Raw genomic sequence first — 19,836 nt, forward strand, 5'->3', positions numbered from 1 at the left:
TCCATGACCCATAACTCTACCATAATAGTAATCAAGCAGTGAGAGTTTAAAAGAAAGAAGGAAAGAAGGAAAGAAGGGAAGAAAGAGAGAAAGAAAGAGAGAAAAGAGAGATATAAGGGAAAAGTAGGGCTGACTTAGCTAGGTGCTAAGGAGAGGTTGGCGAGGACAGATATCCTCAAAAAAACGGGTCTCTGCTAGCCATGTAGCTAGTTTTTGTGCTCCTTTCGCGGTGCCTAGAAGGAAGGATATGACCTCAGAAGGAGGTCCAGGAGGACGAGGGGCTCGTCTCTTAGCTATATAGCAGAAGAAGAAATGTAGAGGTGCTTTTCGTGCTCCACATCGACAGAGGAGATGAGCATCATCATGATTAAAACGTTCATGGTAGTCTGCGAAGTCTCCATGTCCAGTACGGGCTGCAATGATATGGCCAAGGTCAAGTCGGTTAAGTTGAAGCTCTCCAGGGCGCTTAGGAGATGTAGTTATTTCTAGATCTTGGTAAGTTTGTGGTGCTATGGTCTGCCACCGTGTCTGGGCAGCAGAGAGAGATTGAGTCTTGGCGTGTCTCTTTAGCGAGGCATATGAGGACTTGCATGGAGAGGGGGGGGTAGAGGCAGCTCCCTCTTTAGCAGCAGAATCTGCTGCTTCATTCTCAGGGATTTTAGTGTGTCCAGGGACCCATCGGATTTGGACTGATCCACTTTTGGTGTGTGGAAGCCTTTCACGTAGTGGCCAGCCAGCTGCAAGGGTGCGGAAGGATTCAAAGGCTTCTTGAGAAGATCCGGTAGAGGGAGATAGAAGACGCGTGGCAACTTCTAAGTTATCAAGGCAGATCCATAAGTTAGTAGCAAATTGAGCTGTTGGGTATGCTATTGCTGCTTGGGCACCAGCTAGGGCAGCTTCTGCTTCTGCGTCGAAGACCTCTTTCCCATGTCCATATGAGAGTGAGGAGCGGAGGAACTGATTGTGTGCTTGAAATCCAATGTAACCTCCTCCTGCACGTCCGTCTACTAGTCTAGATCCATCTGAAAAGATTATAATATAGAGCTAGGGATGGTGCGTTGAAAAGCTATAAAATCAGCCGCTGCCTGTTCCTTACTGCGTCCCATGGGAGCTCCTATTCGAGCTTGAGCATTCTCGCGCGTCTCGCGAGGGTGCCAGGGAGCGTGTTGGAGAGGGTTTATCTGCTCAGAGTTGGGGAGGGCCAGTATGCGGCGGGCAAATCGGCTGGTTTGTCGGCTATTACTGGCAACCTGTTCCGCGCGTCTTCGAAGTGGGTGGTAAGGATCCAGACGCCGTAGGCGGACAGTTGCGAGGAGGGCTATTCGATCTAGTTCAATTTCTGGTGGAGAGAATCCAGACTCCCGGTAAAGGACAGATATTGGGGTTGTGCGGAAAACTGGAAGGACTGCTCTTGCGCCTGTTAGTACTACTTTAGTTAGTTTCTTAAGATGTTCGCCAACTCGGTTTGAAGTCTGGGTAGGCCCAGGGCGAGTACGTCCTGGCCACCAGGTTTCAGCACCATAGTATGCTTTGTGGAGTACACAGGCTAATACAGCTTGCTGTAGTAAATAAGGTTTAACTCCTCGGGCAGTATTCCCTAGAGAGCGAAGGGCATTAGCCACAGTGAGGGCTTTAGATGCTGTTTCACCGACATGCCATTTAAATGTGAGCTTTTTGTCATAGAGGATTCCTAGCCAACGTAGATATAGGCGTTTAGTATTTTCTGAGACTGTAATAGATCCAGCTTTTACTGAAGGTGTGCAGGTTGGGTCCTGGTCTGCTTTTCGTCGAGAGAAGTGAAGAAGCTCGTATTTATCTGGTGCGAAAGTAATGCCCTCTGCAGCACCCCAGTTAAGAGCTTCTTGAAGTGAGTCTGATAAGGCTTCGCAGTTAGTAGCAAGGGATGTCGAGATCGCCAGGTTAGCTGCGTCGTCGGCGTAGCCAAATTTGTTCCTTGGGTTTCCTAGACGGAATAGAGGCGCTATGTAGAGCATGAATAAAATGCCAGATACTGGGGATCCTTGTGGAAGGCCGCAGGCAATGTCTGTTGAGGGGCCAATCTCTCCATCAAGTCGGATCTGAACTGATCGCCCAGTAGCAAAGGAGGCGATCCAGAGGACGAGATTAGTAGGCCAGCCCTGCTCACGCAATCTGCGGATCAGTCTGCCAGGAATTCGTGATACGGACCGTAGTTAAATGAGATTGTTTTATTGGGGTTGCCTCACGTGACGATCACACTGCGGATTAGTCTTCACCTAACGTCCTGCGTACTGCGGGGTTCTTCCTTTTTACAACTGCCTCACGAGAGTCAGCCGCTCCCCTCCGCAAGTTGCTCGTCATCTCTCACGCAGTCAAGACTTGATTTTGATTCTTTCTCGATATTTCTTTCTTACCTTTATGATGACATCCTCCAGCCAACATAGCACCTCCACGCCGCTCCCCCAGGACTCCGCATGGCCTCCGGCTCATATCTGGGAAACCATGGATACAGCGGACCGCGCCAGTTGGCTAGCACAAATACAAAGGGACAGGGCCAAACGTCTTGAATTGGACAAAACTGAGGTCGATCTCCGTCGGAGGCGAACTCACTTGGACCTGCAAGACGACGACGATAATCAAGAAGAAAACCGTGAGCCACCCCCCGAGGTAAAACCACTCATTGATATGTTTCCGGGTGTCTCCGCCGCCCTCCTTACTCGCATCTTCGAAAGGAAATTGAAGGCGACCGAACTCCTTCGCTTCAAAGAGAAGTCAGTAATCGACGCAGATCAAGCGAATGGAGTCTTCAAAATGACCGAGTCAGGTGGCACCGTGGGCTTCAAAAAGGCAGCTTCATCGCTTAAAGACTGGGGTCCTAACCCTCAAATATGGACCAGCTGTTTCCTTACCTACTTAGCAGTCATAGGATATCTTTTTGGTGACAAGCACCCTAAGGCTGTCCCTAACCTGCTCATGTTTATGAGGCAAATCCTTGACTTTGCTCAGACCTATCAATGGCCGGAAGCAGTACTTCCACTGGCTCTCAACTTCCACCAATATTTACTGGATAAGGGTGAGTTATCAACAGATAGCTACCTAGTCACGCCCCAGTTTCGCGAGAAATATCTCCGCTACAACCTTACACTACCAGCCAAGCCAACGCAGAACCCCTCAGCAGCCCGACCCCGCCATGCCAAGTCTGCAAGATCATTGAATAATGATATGGAGATTTGTGAGAAGTTTAACACAACAGGCTGCCTTTGGGAAGGGTGCAAGAGGCGTCATGAATGTACAGTATGTGGGTTGGGCGAGCACGGTGCCATAACTTGCCGCAAGAAAAAGTAGCAAGCAATTCGAGCCGAAAGGGAAATCAACAGGACAGCCCCTTACTTCCTAAATCAGATAGATATACCTTATGGCCAACCAGCAAGGCCCAACACAGCTCTCCAATACCCCGTTTTTAACACGGAACTACCAAAATTATACCCTTCGCCTTCCCCACTTCATCCACAGAGATGGCGTAACCTCCTTCGTTACTATCCTGGCGAGCTTGGATCAACTTTAGCCGGCATTCTAACCTACGGCGTCCAGATCGGTTATAGAGGCAAGAAACACGCTTGTCACTCCACTAACCACTATATACACGAACCCAGCATTATCACGGAGAAGTTAGCAGAAGACCTTAACCTTCATCGGGTCAAGCTTGCTTTCAAATCTTCCTTTATTTCGCCGCTTGGACTTGTCCCTAAGCACGATGGGGGATGGCGCCGTATCCATGATTTATCCTGGCCCCCTGGATGTGGCGTTAATCAGGGCATACCAGATAACTGGTCCGCCATTGAATATATGAAAATCGACGATATATATGACCAGATCATAAAGGCAGGATCTGGCTGCACAATTATCAAACGGGACATTAAGGATGCCTTCCGAATAGTCCCTGTTGCCCAAGACAACCAGTATCTCCTAGCCTTTCAGTGGAATAATTCCACCTATGTTGAATGTTGTCTCCTATTTGGACTAGCAACAGCTCCATTTCTCTTCAATCTCTTCGCAGAGGCTCTTCACTGGGTACTCCAATGCCTCCTTCCCACATTTTATATTAACCATTACCTGGACGACTTCATTGCTGTCACACATTCTCCCTCAATGTCCAACCCTGCAGGTGCCTTTGACAAAGTCTACCACACGGTAACTGACTACCTAGGCATTCCTCGCAATAATAGGAAGGACGAGCAAGGGACCTGCGTTATAGTACTGGGAATCCAAATAGATTCCATTGCGATGGAAGCTCGTCTGCCACAAGAGAAGCTGTGCCGCGCCACATTGGACGCCGCAGCTGCCCTTAACGCAACGAGTCTTTCTCTCAAGCAAGTAGAAAGCCTTACAGGCTTACTAGCCTTTTGCTCAAGAGTAGTCCGGCTTGGAAGAACAAGGCTACAGTCTCTCTACACCTTCCAGATCGCCTTCCCACGTGGGAGCTGCACGCGCCGCCGTATCCCCTATGAGGTACGTGACGATTTGGAATGGTGGAGGGACTCCTTGTCTCTCTTCAACGGCGTACTCTTAGTTGACCCTTGCCGCCGCAATATCACACATCTCTACACAGATGCCTCCACTACAGGCCAGGGACTATTCTTCTTCTCATCAAAGTCTACACTAGACTGCTGGCGGACCCATTGTCACCAGCTTCAATCATGCAATGCTGCCTCACTGGCCCTTGCTCAAGACGCACACGCGCATATCAACACCACAGAAGTAGATGCTATCCTACAAGGCTTCTTACTCTTCAGCCACCATTGGCTTCATCACACGCTTGTTATCCATACAGATAGCTCCACAGCGTACACAGGACTAAGCAAAGGCTTCCTTCGTGGTCCACCCAATGTACCATTGAAGAGTCTGCTTATCCTAGCGGCGGCGAGAGACATCCAAATTGTGCCACATTGGCTCCCTTCAGGGGAAAACACATTAGCAGATGCGCTCTCTCGTAATAATTTCCAAGAAATTGCTAACCTTTGTCCCCACTGGCAGGACCTCTCGGTATTGAACCGCCCACATGGTTCTCTTTGCGAGCTCATCAGCTTAGTGCAGGCCATTTGAAATTGCTCTGGAGCGGGCTCAGTGCCAATACACGCTCTGTATACCTCTCTGTCCAGCATAACTATGAGAGACACTGCGCGCTACAAAACTTACCAGCATGGCCTGCGTCAAAACAGTCATTAATTTCATGGTTAATCTCCCGACTCCTTGGTAATTCTAACCAAAAAGCAATCAAGCCAGATACTGCATTGTCAGATTTAGCTGCCCTCCGAGCCTATCATATTGATAATTTCCTCGACGACAAGCTTTTTGATAACAAACACTTCAGGCACCTTATAGACGGAGCAAGAAGGCTCACCCCAACAACCAAAGTACGAGTTAGAAAGCCCATTTCCCGTGAGGCCATTACGAAACTATCATCTGGCCTAATTGCACTTCCGTCGCAGCCCTCAGAGATGACTGCAGATCTCATAGACGACCTGAACTTCGCAACCGCCTGTCGAGTGGCATTTGCTGGATTCCTCCGTATCGGAGAATTCACCTATAAAAAAGAAGACCTCGACGCGTCCTCTATCTTCATGTCGACAAAGCTAACACGTTCAGACATCAGATTCTCTCCCACATTAGATCATGTACAACTCACGCTCAAGCGAAGCAAGACGGATCGCCGTCATAAAGGAGTACAGATTATCCTTGCAAAAACAGGAGATGGAGCATGCCCAGTCGACGCCCTTCAAAAGCTGTTTTTTCTTGACCCTAGAGGACTTGACGCACCATTGTTCTCCTTCCACAGAAGGCCATTTACTCATAACAACTTCCTCTCTACGTTATCGAATAGACTGAAAACACTTGGACTGCGAACGGATAGCTACTCAGGCCACAGTTTTCGAAAAGGTACCGCACAACATGCCCACAACAGCGAGATTTTAGACGACCAGATCCAGGCCCTTGGCAGATGGACCTCAGAGGCATTTAGGGTATATTTTACGACGAACGCATCGGTTCTATACAAGCTCAACCACCAGTTTCAGACCGGCTCGCCAGCCCCTCTGTCTCTGTCAGTTCCACCACCATCCCCTCCACCATCCTAGTTTGGCCCGGGTCATTTGGCCCTCTCTGACGTTGTGGTCATACGCTTTGCGCGTAAGACCTCAACGACAGGTGACCCGTTGCGGCCAAACTATACATACATTGCCTATCTTGACTGAGTGAGGTCACCAATAAACCAACAATTATATTATATGCCACACTCGAATTTCTCAAATGTATAAAATAGGTCAGTTTCCCTTTTCTTGGCATTTTCATGAATTAACGCTTGGCAAACTCAAGTGGGCCTCTTCTTGTCGGATTGGTCGGTTTATTCCAGGCCAATCCTGAAGAGTGTTTTTCTAGGATCAAAGAAAAGAAGTGACTAGCAAGATTGTATGTCTTGAGTTCTGTGTCTGTCTTTCAAGTCTTTAAAGCCGGGTCCTTTATAGACACCTTTGGCGGGGTGATTTGTGAGCTATCAGGAGGGGTAAATATTGGGCTGAAATCTAGGTGCCCAGATATATGCCTAAAGGTGCCTTCTAGACCTGTAGCTGTAGAGTTGCTACATGAATCAAAAATTCCCTTATATCCCTCTTACCTAGCTTTGATTACCAACTCTACACTTGAAAGGACAAACAATACCAGTTTTCTTCTCAACACTTTGCATCAATATTAAATAATGTGACAATATACAGATTCTCAAGCACATATCGAATGGTGTAAGGACAACCATGGACGACGTTGAAATTTTTAGTGAGGCTCTTTCACCCTCAGGGAGCAGCTAGACATAATCTTTAAGTTTGATAGGTATATCCTGGACCGCTAGAAACCTGCTGAGCACGGTGCTCGTACATATCAGGAGCATGAATCCAAGCTGTTGGTTGTGCCTCCTCAGACATTGTTGAAAATGACCATCTGTGGCGTGACCCGTTTTGTAACAACCGAAGAACGGCTCCCCTTAACTCATGGCTCCATGTTCCGAAGTAGCCTTTACAGCTCTGTATCCTCGCGTTTCAATACCACCTTGAAACACCACAAATTGCCCTAGTTGACCTTGAAAACTACTTACCTACAAAACCAACAGGCTCTGCGAGCTTGCTTTTTGTAACAATAGTTGGTCAAAGTGTAATTTATTAAATTACATCGAATCTTAATACTGTCTTGGCCGCGGCCACGAACATAGCGGATGTGAAGTCATTGGGGGACTATGAAGAAACTTTCAACAATCGCACATCAGAGATAGAATTGGAGAATAAATATGAACGAGTATGTGCTGAAGCACTTAGATACTGTATGAGGATTTGATCCGCTAATTTGTTCGTTATTTGGCTGGAGAACGCGGTTTATGAGAAGAGCGGACTTAACAATTGTTGCCAAGTATCTGGCTATGGCGGAAGGGAGCTCCTCGCCTTCTTGAGATGCCCGCTTCGATACACGATTAAGATGTAATTCTACATGGGGCTATGGTTCTGGTACCGATTCCAAACCAATAGCGGCTTTGCTTAAAGGCTTGCTAGCCGGCTTCCTATCTCGACAAGTGGACGAAGCAGTAGAATCATTTTTCGGAAGTCAACCTTGGAATCAGATATGATTGAGAAAGAGGGCACGATTTCTTGCTTCTTTTATCTTGACTTTGATCCTAGTATGGGTGTCCTAATATGCCCTTAGAGCTAGATATTTCGTCGAATGTGTTAACGCGGCCTGTGGGGGGAGTGAGGAAGACCTAGATGGCAGAGGGCTCCAAATAGAAGCGAGAAATGTGGGTACGGGCGTACTCGTACTCGCGCCTTTGCGAATATGCCCGTTGTTTGTGTTGAATGTTGCAGTGGCTGAAACAGCGTGGTAGGGGCTAGCAAATATAAGTTAAGCATAAGAACATGACATACTTGACACTGGCTAGACTCTTACGGGTCTGCAGCAACCAGATCCAAATGACAACTTTGCCCTATCAGCCAGCTACCGCATGCGAGTCTGGTAAGTGAACCGTCTCCCTTATTGGATGATGGAGGCAGAATATACTTTATAAGCCAATCAGATTGTCAAACCTAGAAATGATCCTTATTTTTTCTTTTTTTGGGCTTAAGGGTCTAATTCTAATTTATTGTCCTTAAGACTACTATAAAATTGGGTATTTTTCCTTACCACCATTTTCTCAGGCCATCCAACACACCCGTTCTTCTCGTACAAGAAAATTTCTCATCGAAAGCCTCCTGAGCAAAGTCAACAGATTCATGCCCCGACGGTTGGTTCCACTATTTCTAATCAATAATAGACCTCTTTCCGCAAATAGTCAATACTAACAACCCGATGAATATATTATGCTCTCTGGTTCTATAAGCACCTCCTAACTTCATGTGACTAAAATCCGAGGTAAAAACTTTTGAGGTTGATCCATCCTCTGTTCCGTAGCTTAGTTCATATATTGACTCTCATTGACTTTGAAGTCTGGCAATGTGAAGGAACGCTGATCTTTACAGAGTCCATGAGTCAATGTAGGAGCCTGACCGGATGTTCCGCTTTGCCGTCCTGACATCAGTGGCTATGACCCAGCCTACTCGAAATACCCGAAGCATACCATTGGCTTACGGTATTATGTATTGGAAAAGCCATCATTTAATAAACTACAGAATTTCGGTGATTGGCTATATCATGTCCGTGAATTTGGGCTACGACTCGATCCGGACGAAGTACGAAGAAACCCATCAGGACGGAAGAAGCTGTGGATTGGCTTCTCGTAGCGAAGTAGCGAGGCTAAGCAGTCCAACAATTGTAGTCTTGTAGAGCCCCCATATTGCATCGGTCCCCGAGGCTAGACCAATGTCCGGTTCCGTGGCAGAGACCACATTCTAGAACCATCATAGTACATTGATGGATCCAAGCCTTCGCTAATTCAGGTATTCGAGCCTCGCAAATGATTCTCCAACCTCCTAGCCGTATTGTGGTTGGCTTTGTTATTTGACATCTACACATATATGGAGGGGCGCCGTCTTGTGACCTACAATGTAGCATAACCAATTACACACTTTAGGGCTTCCAACGTTGTGATTAAATTTTTGCAGTCCAACTGCGTTCTTTGTTTACGGAGTACCGGAGTACCAGAGTCTCCCTAAAAGTGTGACTTGAACCTTGGAACCCTAAATTAGTCTGTACAGTACCATCAAAAAGCACGGCATTTTTTCCGCAAACAGCAAGTGCTGGTATGCTCATTGTAATGGTATTATAATATTATGTAGTATCCAAACTATTCACCCATCACGGCCTAACAGCAGATATATACCTAGGTACCAGGCCGGTCCGCGAAACCCGCAGGATAGTATCTCTGGATCTGGTCACAACAAAGAGTGAGATGTGATATTTCTAAGGTTCTGGAGATGCACATCGGTCTGATTGGCGGGATATGATATGATAACGATAGCTATTATATTATTTGCTGCTACGTGAGCATTTGCGCAAAAGTGGCTGTATCTGGCGATAACCTCTGGCCTAGCGTCTAGCATTAGCAGTCTTTTCCTTTGTCCTGTAGTTCAGGTTTATTTAGTACCCGTGATTAAACCCGGCTAGTCAGAACCTCCATCGAGAACATCCTTTTGACTCGACCTTACCCTGGTTACGGCTGGGTAGGTGCCGTAGGATTCGACACGTATGCATTGGCCTATACTATAAAGCCAGTCCTTTGGAGGATGCTAAATTCGAAGTAACTCACATCGTTTCCAGTGTTAATTGCTATTATTTCTACTGCCAATCTCGCGAATACCTGCAAACATGCCATCGACACAAGAATGGATGCAATTGTATAATATCTCTGCCATTCCTGGCTCGCGCAGCGTTGAAAAGCCACAACAGACATACAAGATTGACGGAGATGGTCACCACGGCTTCTTATGCCTGGAGGAAAATGGTCGCTCCTATTCGAGTTGGATGGGTGCTTGTACAACATTAAAAGATAATCTCTTCCCAGATGACGAGGTACGTAGCAGACGCTTGTTCAGAACTTCAATTGCGCTGATAGTCAATTTCTGCAGCTCGAGCGGGAACTGCAAGGTATATTCCATTACCCAAGTGAGACTATCGAATGACCGGATTGCAGAAAGGCTGAACCAGTTATGGTGGGATGTGAAACAAGAGGAATTTTCCTTCACAGTTATCAGAGATGGATCTCGTATTCTCGATGTTGGCTGTGGCAGCGGTCACTGGGCAAAGCAGCTAGGTATGAACTGTAAGTATAATTATAGTGAATATCATAGACTGACGGTTGATTTAAGCAAAAATGAGACCTAAAGTTAAGGTGGTTACCTCTATGGTTCAGTAAATCCTAATAGCTAACAGACTATCAGCTGGAGTGTTTTGATGTTTCGATGTCGTTACCTGATAACGACGTAGACTCCATCCAATTTTATTACCATGATTGTAATGCTTCGCTGCCAACCGGATCCGATTTTATTCACGTGAGGGACATGATGCTTTGTATCCGAGACTTTTCTCAATTTGCAATGAAATGCTACAGGTGAGTTGTTTTATTTCTGGCATAGAAAATGCTAACACCACCAGGTCTCTTAACCCGGGGGGGAGTGTCGAGATATCGGAAGCATTGCTCATCCCCTATATCCATGATCTCGACCCGACGAAGCTACCAGCGTTCTCAAAATTGGTGTACAGGGTAGCTGGTATGGCTTCATCGCTGGGGATCGACCTGCAGAACATCAATCTAAAAAAATGGAGTTGGGAGCTAGAGAAGGCTGGGTTCACCATTGAACTTGTAGCTAAATTATCTCGTCTCTTGCAAGATAATATTGGAGACATATTTGAAGCTAGATTCCGTCAGATCAGCCTTCGCTTGCCGACTCTTCAAGAGGTTTCGTTCGCGCAAGCCCATTTGGATATTGCAAATGCAATCAAGGAACTGAGACAAGATGAGGCGCGTGTTGAATGGCCATTGTGAGTGGACTTCCCGTCCATTGCGGTTGACGACTGACAGATATAGCATCACAATCTGCGCGAGAAAAGTTGGCAGAGTATGATGATAATTCAGCTTCTTAAGGTTGTACAAACTACGGGTGTCTGATTACGTTACTCGTGGCTTGAGTCGTATATGGTCGCTATTGTGTTCTTGGAATTTGAATGTTGGGTTAGCCTGCTAGGGTAAAACTATTTATGGGGGAGAGGAGATGTCTCATAAGTAATGGAAAGAAATGCGGAGACATTCGAATATAGAATGCAAACTATGGATAGCTCATAACGCTAGACCAAAACAGAGAATAAAATTGTCATATTAAATGAACCAATAAAATTATCAACCTTAAATGCTTGAAGAGATGATACTATCTGTACGTCTAATAATTTGATACTTCTGTGATAGCGTGGCGAGGTCGTGTGCAAATTTAGTTGCGCAAAACCTGCAGTCCTTGGCGTTATAGACTAGCCAGCAGTTGAACTGGATAGATAATTAGAAAGAAGGTCGTATTAAACATAAAGGGAGGGGTGGGATCGGGGAGTTTACCTTTGCTATCTTACTTGCCAACCACAAACATCGTTTTGTCCGTGGAACCATTACAGATGGAAGTTCGATCGACCGCTCATCGTCCTCGGCCATGTCAGAGAAGAAGTCTAGTGGATAGTACATTCTACTCCAGGAAAGACCATGAATCAGGAAATCCTCCGGTAGTTGCCGTAACCCTGATTCCTGTGCCGGGAACTCTCCATTCTCAATTCCAGCCATATCAGTATCCGGGTTGATCAGCGTATTTAGATACGTTGCAAGCCGTTCCCAGGGCACGTCCGCTTGAATTCGGGTCATGCTCTCCGGTACCATTGCCATACACCATAGAAAAGCCAGAGAGACGTGCACACTTGGCAATATATTCCTATCCTCCGAACGATCGAGTAGAACATTGAGAGTGGCGAATGCAAAATGAGACGCCATGGAGGCTACCTGCTCGCTGGAACTTATTCCATCAACTCGATGCTCGATTCCAACCTGGACACAAGCAGGGTTTTGCCGGTATTTGCATGCTTGCTCCAGTATCTCGAATGTTCCTGTCTGAATGAGTCCATCCTGGTTGAACATGGATGGGATCTTTGCATCGTCATGGCCATAATCAAAGATCGCAGCGTAGTTAGAAGCTGTTATGTATACCCCTTGTTCTCTAAACAACGGACCCACGAGCCTAGCGTGTTTATCAAGTTCTGATAAGAATTTCTCAGCCAGTCTCAGAAAGGTAAAAGCATCATTTCTCGTGAATAAAACACCATGTGCTTCCACAAAAACAGTCAAAGCTCGCGGATAGTGTTCGGAGTATTTTGTTGCGGCTTTTGCGGGATCTAGGAGAGGCCCGAAAAGCAACAAGATGCTTTTCCGCGCTTCAGTAAAAGGCTGAACGCTGGTCAGAGCCTTAGTGTAGTAAAACAACTGCTGCAATAGATTTGGTCGTGCGAGTACTGCTAAATGATGCTGAACCCTTCCAACATCGGGATTGAGATCGGCAGCCTTGGTATACCAGTACCTAGCAATCCTGGTATATAATTCTCGCTGGCCCATGTCCTTCTCTTCTATGGCCATCCGGTAGCGTGCCAGATCTCCGAGACATTCAATCCATGTTTCTTTATAATCAGGGACGCTCTCCAATAGTGAAGTAATGTTTTTATATGCTATGTTAATAAATTCATGCATATGGCCAAGTGACGAGGGCAATTTCTTTCGCAAGAGTTCCAAGAACGAATGAATACCATGTCGCCACAATCTTGTTGGCATGGAGTAGGTATTGGCCAGTGTTTTTAATGACTTGTTTGCAACCGGATGACTTGAAGCCAGAAAGAAATCAAAATGCTGATGGAGCAGCACACGGTGCTCCGCAGTCAGGTCCTGCCATTGCAGCACAGTGAGTTCTTCTGGTTCATTGTATAGTTTCTTGACAGTACGAATACATCCAATTTCGACGATCACTAGACCTGCATAGATAGCTTCCACTTCATGGACTAGTTGTTCTTCAGTCATTGGATGTGTCTCGGGCTGAAGAAATATGCAATAGGCTTTAGACACTTGGGTATCTAGCTGAGAAAGCTTGGAGTCTGTTTGAGGGTTCGATGGTTTACCGCCATCATAATTTGGCAGTTGCGAATTGGCAGAAATGTCACAATTTGATAGAGTATTGGAAGACTCAGTAACGGGACTGGTATTGTCGCCATAAATTAGTTTAGTTCCAGGAATATTCTAATTTTAAAAGTGATCTCACCCCAGCGAACTGATGCTATTAGGAGTCATAACTTAAATTCTGATCAAAATGCACACATAAAAGACTGAGATGACGTCCTAGATAATAACTATTTACAGGCCGAGGGAGCGCAGCATATCTTATATCGCTAGCAAGTCTGCCTGAGACTCAATAGATAGTACGGCGACTACGTTGATTGGATGCACTAGTCTGTGCAGTGTGGGTGAATATCCCAGTCAATGGTAAAATTCAATTATAATAGTATAAGATCCATTAACAACGCATAGCCGCATCGAAGACTATTCAGCAGCCGGACAAGCTATGATACATATTAGGGGAAGGCTGCATTCAGCATACCGGCTTGTCGTGTGGGTCCTGACCACTGTGACGCTATCTCTAACTTCTTTAGGTTAAGCCTCTCTGCTGATTTAGGTAGGGACTGGGTGAATTTCACCCTTAGTCGATGCAATCCCGGTCAATGATGCTCTTGTACTCTTCCCCATCTCATGGTAAGGTCCTGACATTCAATAATAAAAATATAGGATCCGAAGCTGCATTCACCGTAAAACTTATGGGGCCTAACCACTTCTTTAGGTTGAGCCTATCCACTGGTTTAAGTTTGGACTGGGTGAGTTTCACCCTTAGTTGATGCAAGCATATATCCACCAATAAAACACCAAGTGCCTGCGTTCTGGGGTCCTTCTGTTGGAATCTAGGCCAGCTCTACTCCGTACTGCTCTGTCCTTTCCGGAAATATTCATATTCTTTGAAAGTAGCTCAGATGGGAAAGCCCATTTGTACTGATGAAATCCGAGCCTTGCTACCATCTAGGCAGTTTCCACATATGCGTTAGCGCTTCACTGGTGCTGTAATATTCAAGGCCATTACTCCTTCTCTATAGAGCGTTATTCAGAAATGAAAAACACTAGAAATTACCCTACGAAAATGTGGGCCGGGCAAAATCACCCTTGGTCTTGCTGCCTAGCGCCCTACAGTGTGCTGCGGATCGCTCTGATCACATTGCATGTATGCATCCTAGCACTAAGGGGTTTTCACCCTGTTCATGACTAATCCTAGAGGAAAGGTGTAGATGGAAGCAGAACGTGTGGATAAGACAGTAAGGCACTAGAATATGGCCGGATACTTAGGTTTTTAAGCAGAGCACTCCCTCCTGTTTTGTCCTCGTAGAATTGAATTGCCTCAACACATTCGTTCCTTATAAGATATACACAGAATATTGTGCAAGTCCCTTGCTTGGGAAGCCTGAGTCGAACTCTTTTTTTCCGTCAGTCAAATTTCCTCTGCATCTTATAGGACCCTCCGCCTCGTGGTAAGTAGTCCGTGTACAATGCCAGGAATCACATCATATGGATAAGACTTAATTACTCTGTAAGCTTCGATACCATCGGATCAACTGATTTACTAATGTCTTCAGGTGTTCGCTGTCAAAAAAAGGTCAAGGCCAGTAGTGGATTTTCTGCGGCTGTTTGTCCGGTCTTCGATTGACACTATACCTGCAAGTAGAACATCCTCAGACTCAAGATGACGACCATGGATTGGCTTGTCGGTAATAAATATCGCGTTGAAAGCAAGATTGGAAGTGGTAGTTTTGGTGACATTTATATTGGTAGAATGACTTGCCTCAACTATGCAAGGACGTTGAAAGCTAATCAGGCACTAGGTTTCAACATCATTTCAGGAGAAGAAGTTGCTATCAAGCTTGAAAGCGTCAAAGCAAAACACCCCAGGCTCAAACATGAAGCTCACGTTTACAAGCATCTGGTCGGTGGTGTTGGTATCCCCTTCGTGCATTGGTTTGGTACCGAATATGGCTACGACGTTATGGTCATCGATCTCCTTGGTCCTAGCTTGGAGGATCTATTCAACTTTTGCAACCGCAAGTTCTCGTTGAAGACTGTTCTGCTTCTTGCCGATCGGCTCATTTCTCGTATCGAATATATTCACTCCAAGTCCTTCATTCACCGTGACATCAAGCCCGAAAACTTCCTTACTGGTATTGGAAAGTGCGGCAACCAGGTCAATGTCATTGATTTTGGTTTAGCTAAGCTATACCGTGACCCCAGGACTCACTCCCACATCTCTTACAGTGAGAACAAGAACTTGACCGGTACTGCTCGTTTCGCCAGTATCAACACACACATGGGTGTCGAGCAGTCTCGTCGTGATGACATGGAGTCTCTAGGTTATATGATGCTTTACTTCTGCCGTGGCTCCCTCCCTTGGCAGGGACTGAAGGCTACTACTAAGAAGCAAAAGTACAAAAAGATAATGGAGAAGAAGAAGACCACCCCCATTGAGGTCCTTTGCCGTGGCTTCCCCAACGAATTCGTCATCTACTTGTACTACGCCCGCTCCCTCGGGTTCGACGACAAGCCTGACTACTCCTACCTCCGCAAGATCTTCCGCGACTTGTTCGTGCGTGAATCCTTCCAAGACGATTACGTCTTTGACTGGACCGTGTACAAGTATCAGAAGAACGCCGCCATAATTGTTGATGCCAACAACCCCAGGAAAAATAAGGAGACTAAGGAACAGCAATGTCGTGCTACACAAGCCGCTCCAACTCTTCCCAATCAGGTAGCTGCTAGGAACAGGATATGAACACTATGTTCTAATTCTAGCTTGCGCTGATAGGTATGAATTATGAAATTTGAATGATCTCCTTGGGATTGGTGTACCCATAAGAGGGGATTCCGGTGATTTACTTACCCTTTGTGAACCAATCACTTGTTCGCTGCTTCTCGCTCCATTATTAGTTATTATTGTTTTTCCTTTTTTTCCCACGTGTCTGACCCCGAGCTAGTGTCGGATTAGTTGGTTTATTCCAGGCCAATCCTGAAGAGTGTTTTACTGAAAAGAAAAGAAGTGGCTAGTAAGATTGTATTTATTGAGTTCCGTCTGTCTAATACATCAGGTTCAATGCCGGGTCCTTTATAGACACTTTTAGCGGGGTCTTTTATAAGCTATCATGAGGGGTAAACTTTGAGGGCTATATTGAGCCCTGATAAGAGGATGACTCCTTATTTGCTGAAGTGTAGGTAGCTTGAGGTGACTAGATAACCTCTAGCCTCGTCCGGCTTTTCAATTATTGACTAGTCTGTGTTTCAAGAACACCGACGTGGAGAAATGTTATGTCACATTCTTGGCACTTAGTCTGGAGCAAAACTGAGTCTGAATATTGGGAGTTTGGCATCTGTCGGTGATATCAATAATTTCCGAAAGTTTATTTGAGATAGGTATTTCAAAAATGAAGATTGATTTCATGAAGTACAATCTATCCGCCATCTATATCCCGCACGACATCGAGTATTTCGGCTTCCCCGTAGTACACTACCTAAGTGAAGAATCGCTACAAGAACGAAGGGTCACCTCTAGGGAGCTACTAGAAATCCATACATAAACCTGGTCTATACACTCACTATATGCAAACTCTAGGTACCGGTACCATAGGTATTCACCGTTCTGTGTAAAGATTCGATTGATGCCTAGGCCAAAGGATTACAACGCTAGCTATGTACCATAGCTATTGGCCCTGCATATTTTGAGATTGAAAAACTGCTCTGTATTTTTGTGGATTATTCACAAAATATCCTAGGGTAGATTTTGTTAAGGATCTCCGCATCGGCTGACAGCATTGGTGAGAGATGCTTGTAATCCTCCAAAAATGCGACGGTCCGTTTAAGCAGGCTTTCTAGCTCACTACGCTCTACTAGATGGCGCATATAAGACGCATATGTCGTTGATAAGACAAGTATATTGCCAAATTGTCTAAATACAAGTCAACATTCAGAAATCACCATCAGAAACTCGGGTCAAACATACGCATGAGCGGTACCAAAAATGTTAGTGATGATTGGTCTCTCTTGAATATTATGAAATACTCGCGTGCTTCTTATGGCTGCACTGATGCATATTTCACAGGCGTTTTGAACTATTTGTAGAAGAACCCCCCAAGAAACCGTAGTGTCAATACTTTTTAAAGTTTGTCCTAAATCTAGCGCATAACGTAGTAAAGGACGGTAGATAATGTATCGCGCTCCATAGTATTTAGCCCGCAGTTGAGCTGTATTAATATCTGACGAGGGTTCATCGTTATCATTCCATTGCATTTCACAGGGCAGATTTTTCCGCCATAGATCGAGGCTATTTCCAAGTACTTGAAGTACACTGAGTGGAAATCCTAGGCCGTATGGCTCCGTATTATCGGGTTGGATGCGATTTATAATTAAGTGTTAGACGAGTAATGACTTATGAGGCGTCAACAATTTCTTACAGTTAGATGTCTGGTAAAGATTAGTATGGACTTGGTTCAAGACCTTGCGCAGATGGATCTGTGCTGAATAGAACAGCATTATACGAGTATCCCCCTCGTAATAAAGGCCTTTGGGGAGGTCAATTCGATCTTCAGCTCGGGATATCCCACTAGGAGGAAGGTCTAGCTCGGCAAGTATATCGCTAAATGCGTATTAGTAGTTGCTCAACAATTGCTGTAGACCATCTCCCACCTTTCATGTTGCAGACAGGCCCAATAGGCAGCGCTACAAAGGTCTTTCATTCGGCTATCTTGCAAAATACTGTAATTTCTCCTGGACATGCAAGTTAGGCAACATATTAAGGTTTTATAGATTGCGGCTCACCGATGAACCAAGGTCTGGCATGCTGTAGCTGCCTGAGATATCCAGCCATGACTCTGGAACGGATGTACCAACTGACCCATATACAACCCCGCAAGAAGAGCAGCTTGTACATTTGAAAGGCTGGTCCCTCCCTGCATATTACCCAAAATATCTGTCGCGTGTGCGTAATAAGCTAAGCCTGGAATTACATGCACGTTCCGTGCGGCATCCTCAACCGTTGCTAGAGGTGGGATCCGATCTTTGCATTCACAGATGGCACCCAAAGCAACAACTAGGAGAATAACTGCGTTATCAATGGAACGATCGATTCGGCGGTTTGAGTTTGAGTACTGATTGCTGAAATTCATGATTTTTTGCTCCAGAGCAAATTTGTCAAGAATTGGATGTAAGGATAGATATTCTTCTCGAAGCTGAGATACAGACGCCACAAGGTGTTATGACACGTGTCCAGCGCTCCATATTTATCAATCCCATCCACTCTTCTCTCCATCACTTCGTTGGTGGGTGGGGATATGGGGAGGCCATCACCCCAGTGGGAGCCGCCATCATCCTTTCCTTCGCCATGGCCATAGATTCGGATAACGCCGCGGCCCTCCTCAAGTCCCATCACATAATCAATATCAAAGTCCGGTTGTCTCAGTAACCGTTGAATAGAGGACCATGATAATAAGTTCTGGGCAGCTGTACAATGCTCTACTGGAATCGACAAGTCTCCATCACTTTCAGTTGTTCTTGTTGCTCCATCGACTGTATTTGATTCTAACTTCTGTATGCCAAATATTACTAGAGATTGAAAATCAATCATCCACTGCTTCAGTTTAGAGTATCGTTTGTTCCATTTCGCGTCATTTGCTTCTAGCGTCTCTAGAATTTCTCTGACCTGGCTGCACTTTGTCAATACGCTTTGTCGATATGTCATTCCAACAGAACAGAAGGCAAGGCTCACCGTGGCAGGCGACCTTTTTCAGAAGGTTTATTGGGATCGCGGTATTTGCAATGGCTTCCTTTCTGCCTGCAGGAGCCACAGGATGGACGGGCTTCATCACATAGTATATGATGATCACGGCAACGGTTGCAGGCCTATTCCCCAAATCTAGTTAGAGTGGAGGCACGTCTTTAAAGAAGAAGATCATGATGCTCACCAGCTTTGCTCTTTCTTTCTTTCGTGGCAATACTCGATACTGATACGTCGTTTCCCCTAATTGTTGTGGGTGGGCTTGCTGAAAAGGATCTTGAGATTGTTGTGGCGGTTGTGGTGGTTGTAGTGGCTGTGGTGGTTGTTGTGTCTGCACCTGTTGGCGTAGAACTTGATATGGATATGGTGGCTGGTCGGCTGTGTAATATTCCATTCTCATTGACTATGTAGGTGTAGTTGTATAAGATAACTTATTTGTGTCTACTTTTGTAGAGCTCACCTAGGTAAAGACCATCTTAAATAAGTTAGGGCCTAACATATCCGCTAAACACTAGTTCAGGCTTGTCATCGATAATCGGCAGAATTCTCACCGCCTACTCACCGCCTGTAGATAATCTTGAGAAGTTTCATGTTCATACGACTCTTCTGTAATCCTCAATGAAATGTAACCATCTTACTCAAAAATGGATTCAGATACGGACTCATCCAGTCTTTTCTATGTACCTACACTCGATTCCGTTGAAACTGAGTCCAATTCCAACTCAAATCGAGGGAAAACTTCAACAGGCTCAATGACATGGGCCCATACTCGACCAGCACGTGAAGATGAAGTGCAGTTCCATAAAAAAGCTCCCATCAAGTACTGTATTCATTGTACAGATTTACCATATAGTACTTCAGTCACTATAAATATGTGAAACCATCTAAAATCAAAACATCAGATCTCTATCCAACCTGCTCCAAGCGCACTTCAACAAACTGTATTACACCAATTTCAGCAGCT

General features: G+C 45.5%; 5 protein-coding genes across 6 annotated transcripts, besides 6 other annotated features; 2 read left to right on the forward strand and 3 right to left on the reverse strand.

The window, feature by feature from the left end:
• Positions 1-49: 49 nt before the first annotated feature.
• Positions 50-104: a microsatellite.
• A 34-nt stretch (positions 105-138) lies between these two features.
• TSTA_108150 (uncharacterized protein) lies at positions 139-2,340 on the reverse strand (the record flags this gene model as incomplete). Its single annotated transcript, XM_002488337.1, has 3 exons — positions 139-1,022; positions 1,097-2,138; positions 2,272-2,340. The coding sequence occupies 3 exons, from the start codon at positions 2,338-2,340 to the stop codon at positions 139-141; spliced, it is 1,995 nt and encodes a 664-aa protein (XP_002488382.1).
• Positions 367-1,056: a mobile genetic element.
• Positions 1,191-2,162: a mobile genetic element.
• A 141-nt stretch (positions 2,341-2,481) lies between the features above and the next one.
• Positions 2,482-5,082, forward strand: TSTA_108160 (uncharacterized protein; the record flags this gene model as incomplete). Its single annotated transcript, XM_002488338.1, has 2 exons — positions 2,482-3,052; positions 3,407-5,082. The coding sequence occupies 2 exons, from the start codon at positions 2,482-2,484 to the stop codon at positions 5,080-5,082; spliced, it is 2,247 nt and encodes a 748-aa protein (XP_002488383.1).
• Positions 3,691-4,995: a mobile genetic element.
• A 6,060-nt stretch (positions 5,083-11,142) lies between the features above and the next one.
• Positions 11,143-13,146, reverse strand: TSTA_108170 (uncharacterized protein; the record flags this gene model as incomplete). Its single annotated transcript, XM_002488339.1, has 3 exons — positions 11,143-11,482; positions 11,549-13,057; positions 13,141-13,146. The coding sequence occupies 3 exons, from the start codon at positions 13,144-13,146 to the stop codon at positions 11,348-11,350; spliced, it is 1,650 nt and encodes a 549-aa protein (XP_002488384.1). The 3' UTR covers positions 11,143-11,347.
• A 1,297-nt stretch (positions 13,147-14,443) lies between these two features.
• On the forward strand, positions 14,444-15,881 carry TSTA_108180 (serine/threonine-protein kinase vrk, putative; the record flags this gene model as incomplete). Of its 2 annotated transcripts, none has more annotated exons than XM_002488341.1 (3): positions 14,444-14,589; positions 14,695-14,886; positions 14,941-15,881. In XM_002488341.1, exons 2-3 carry the CDS (start codon positions 14,802-14,804, stop codon positions 15,879-15,881), a joined length of 1,026 nt encoding a protein of 341 aa, XP_002488386.1. In that variant the 5' UTR covers positions 14,444-14,589; positions 14,695-14,801. The 2 variants fall into 2 exon arrangements, with proteins under 2 accessions (XP_002488386.1, XP_002488385.1); XM_002488340.1 differs by lacking the exon at positions 14,444-14,589 and adding an exon at positions 14,632-14,648.
• Positions 15,882-16,855: 974 nt separating this feature from the next.
• On the reverse strand, positions 16,856-18,960 carry TSTA_108190 (uncharacterized protein; the record flags this gene model as incomplete). The annotated part of the gene is made up of 7 exons (XM_002488342.1): positions 16,856-17,048; positions 17,103-17,447; positions 17,529-17,735; positions 17,786-17,866; positions 17,918-18,317; positions 18,341-18,700; positions 18,864-18,960. 7 exons carry the CDS (start codon positions 18,958-18,960, stop codon positions 16,856-16,858), a joined length of 1,683 nt encoding a protein of 560 aa, XP_002488387.1.
• Positions 18,961-19,157: 197 nt separating this feature from the next.
• Positions 19,158-19,202: a microsatellite.
• Positions 19,203-19,564: 362 nt separating this feature from the next.
• Positions 19,565-19,836: part of a mobile genetic element that runs on past the window's edge.

Source organism: Talaromyces stipitatus, genomic scaffold (assembly GCF_000003125.1).
Source record: "Talaromyces stipitatus ATCC 10500 scf_1105507295491 genomic scaffold, whole genome shotgun sequence".
Classification (NCBI taxonomy): Eukaryota; Fungi; Ascomycota; class Eurotiomycetes; order Eurotiales; family Trichocomaceae; genus Talaromyces; species Talaromyces stipitatus.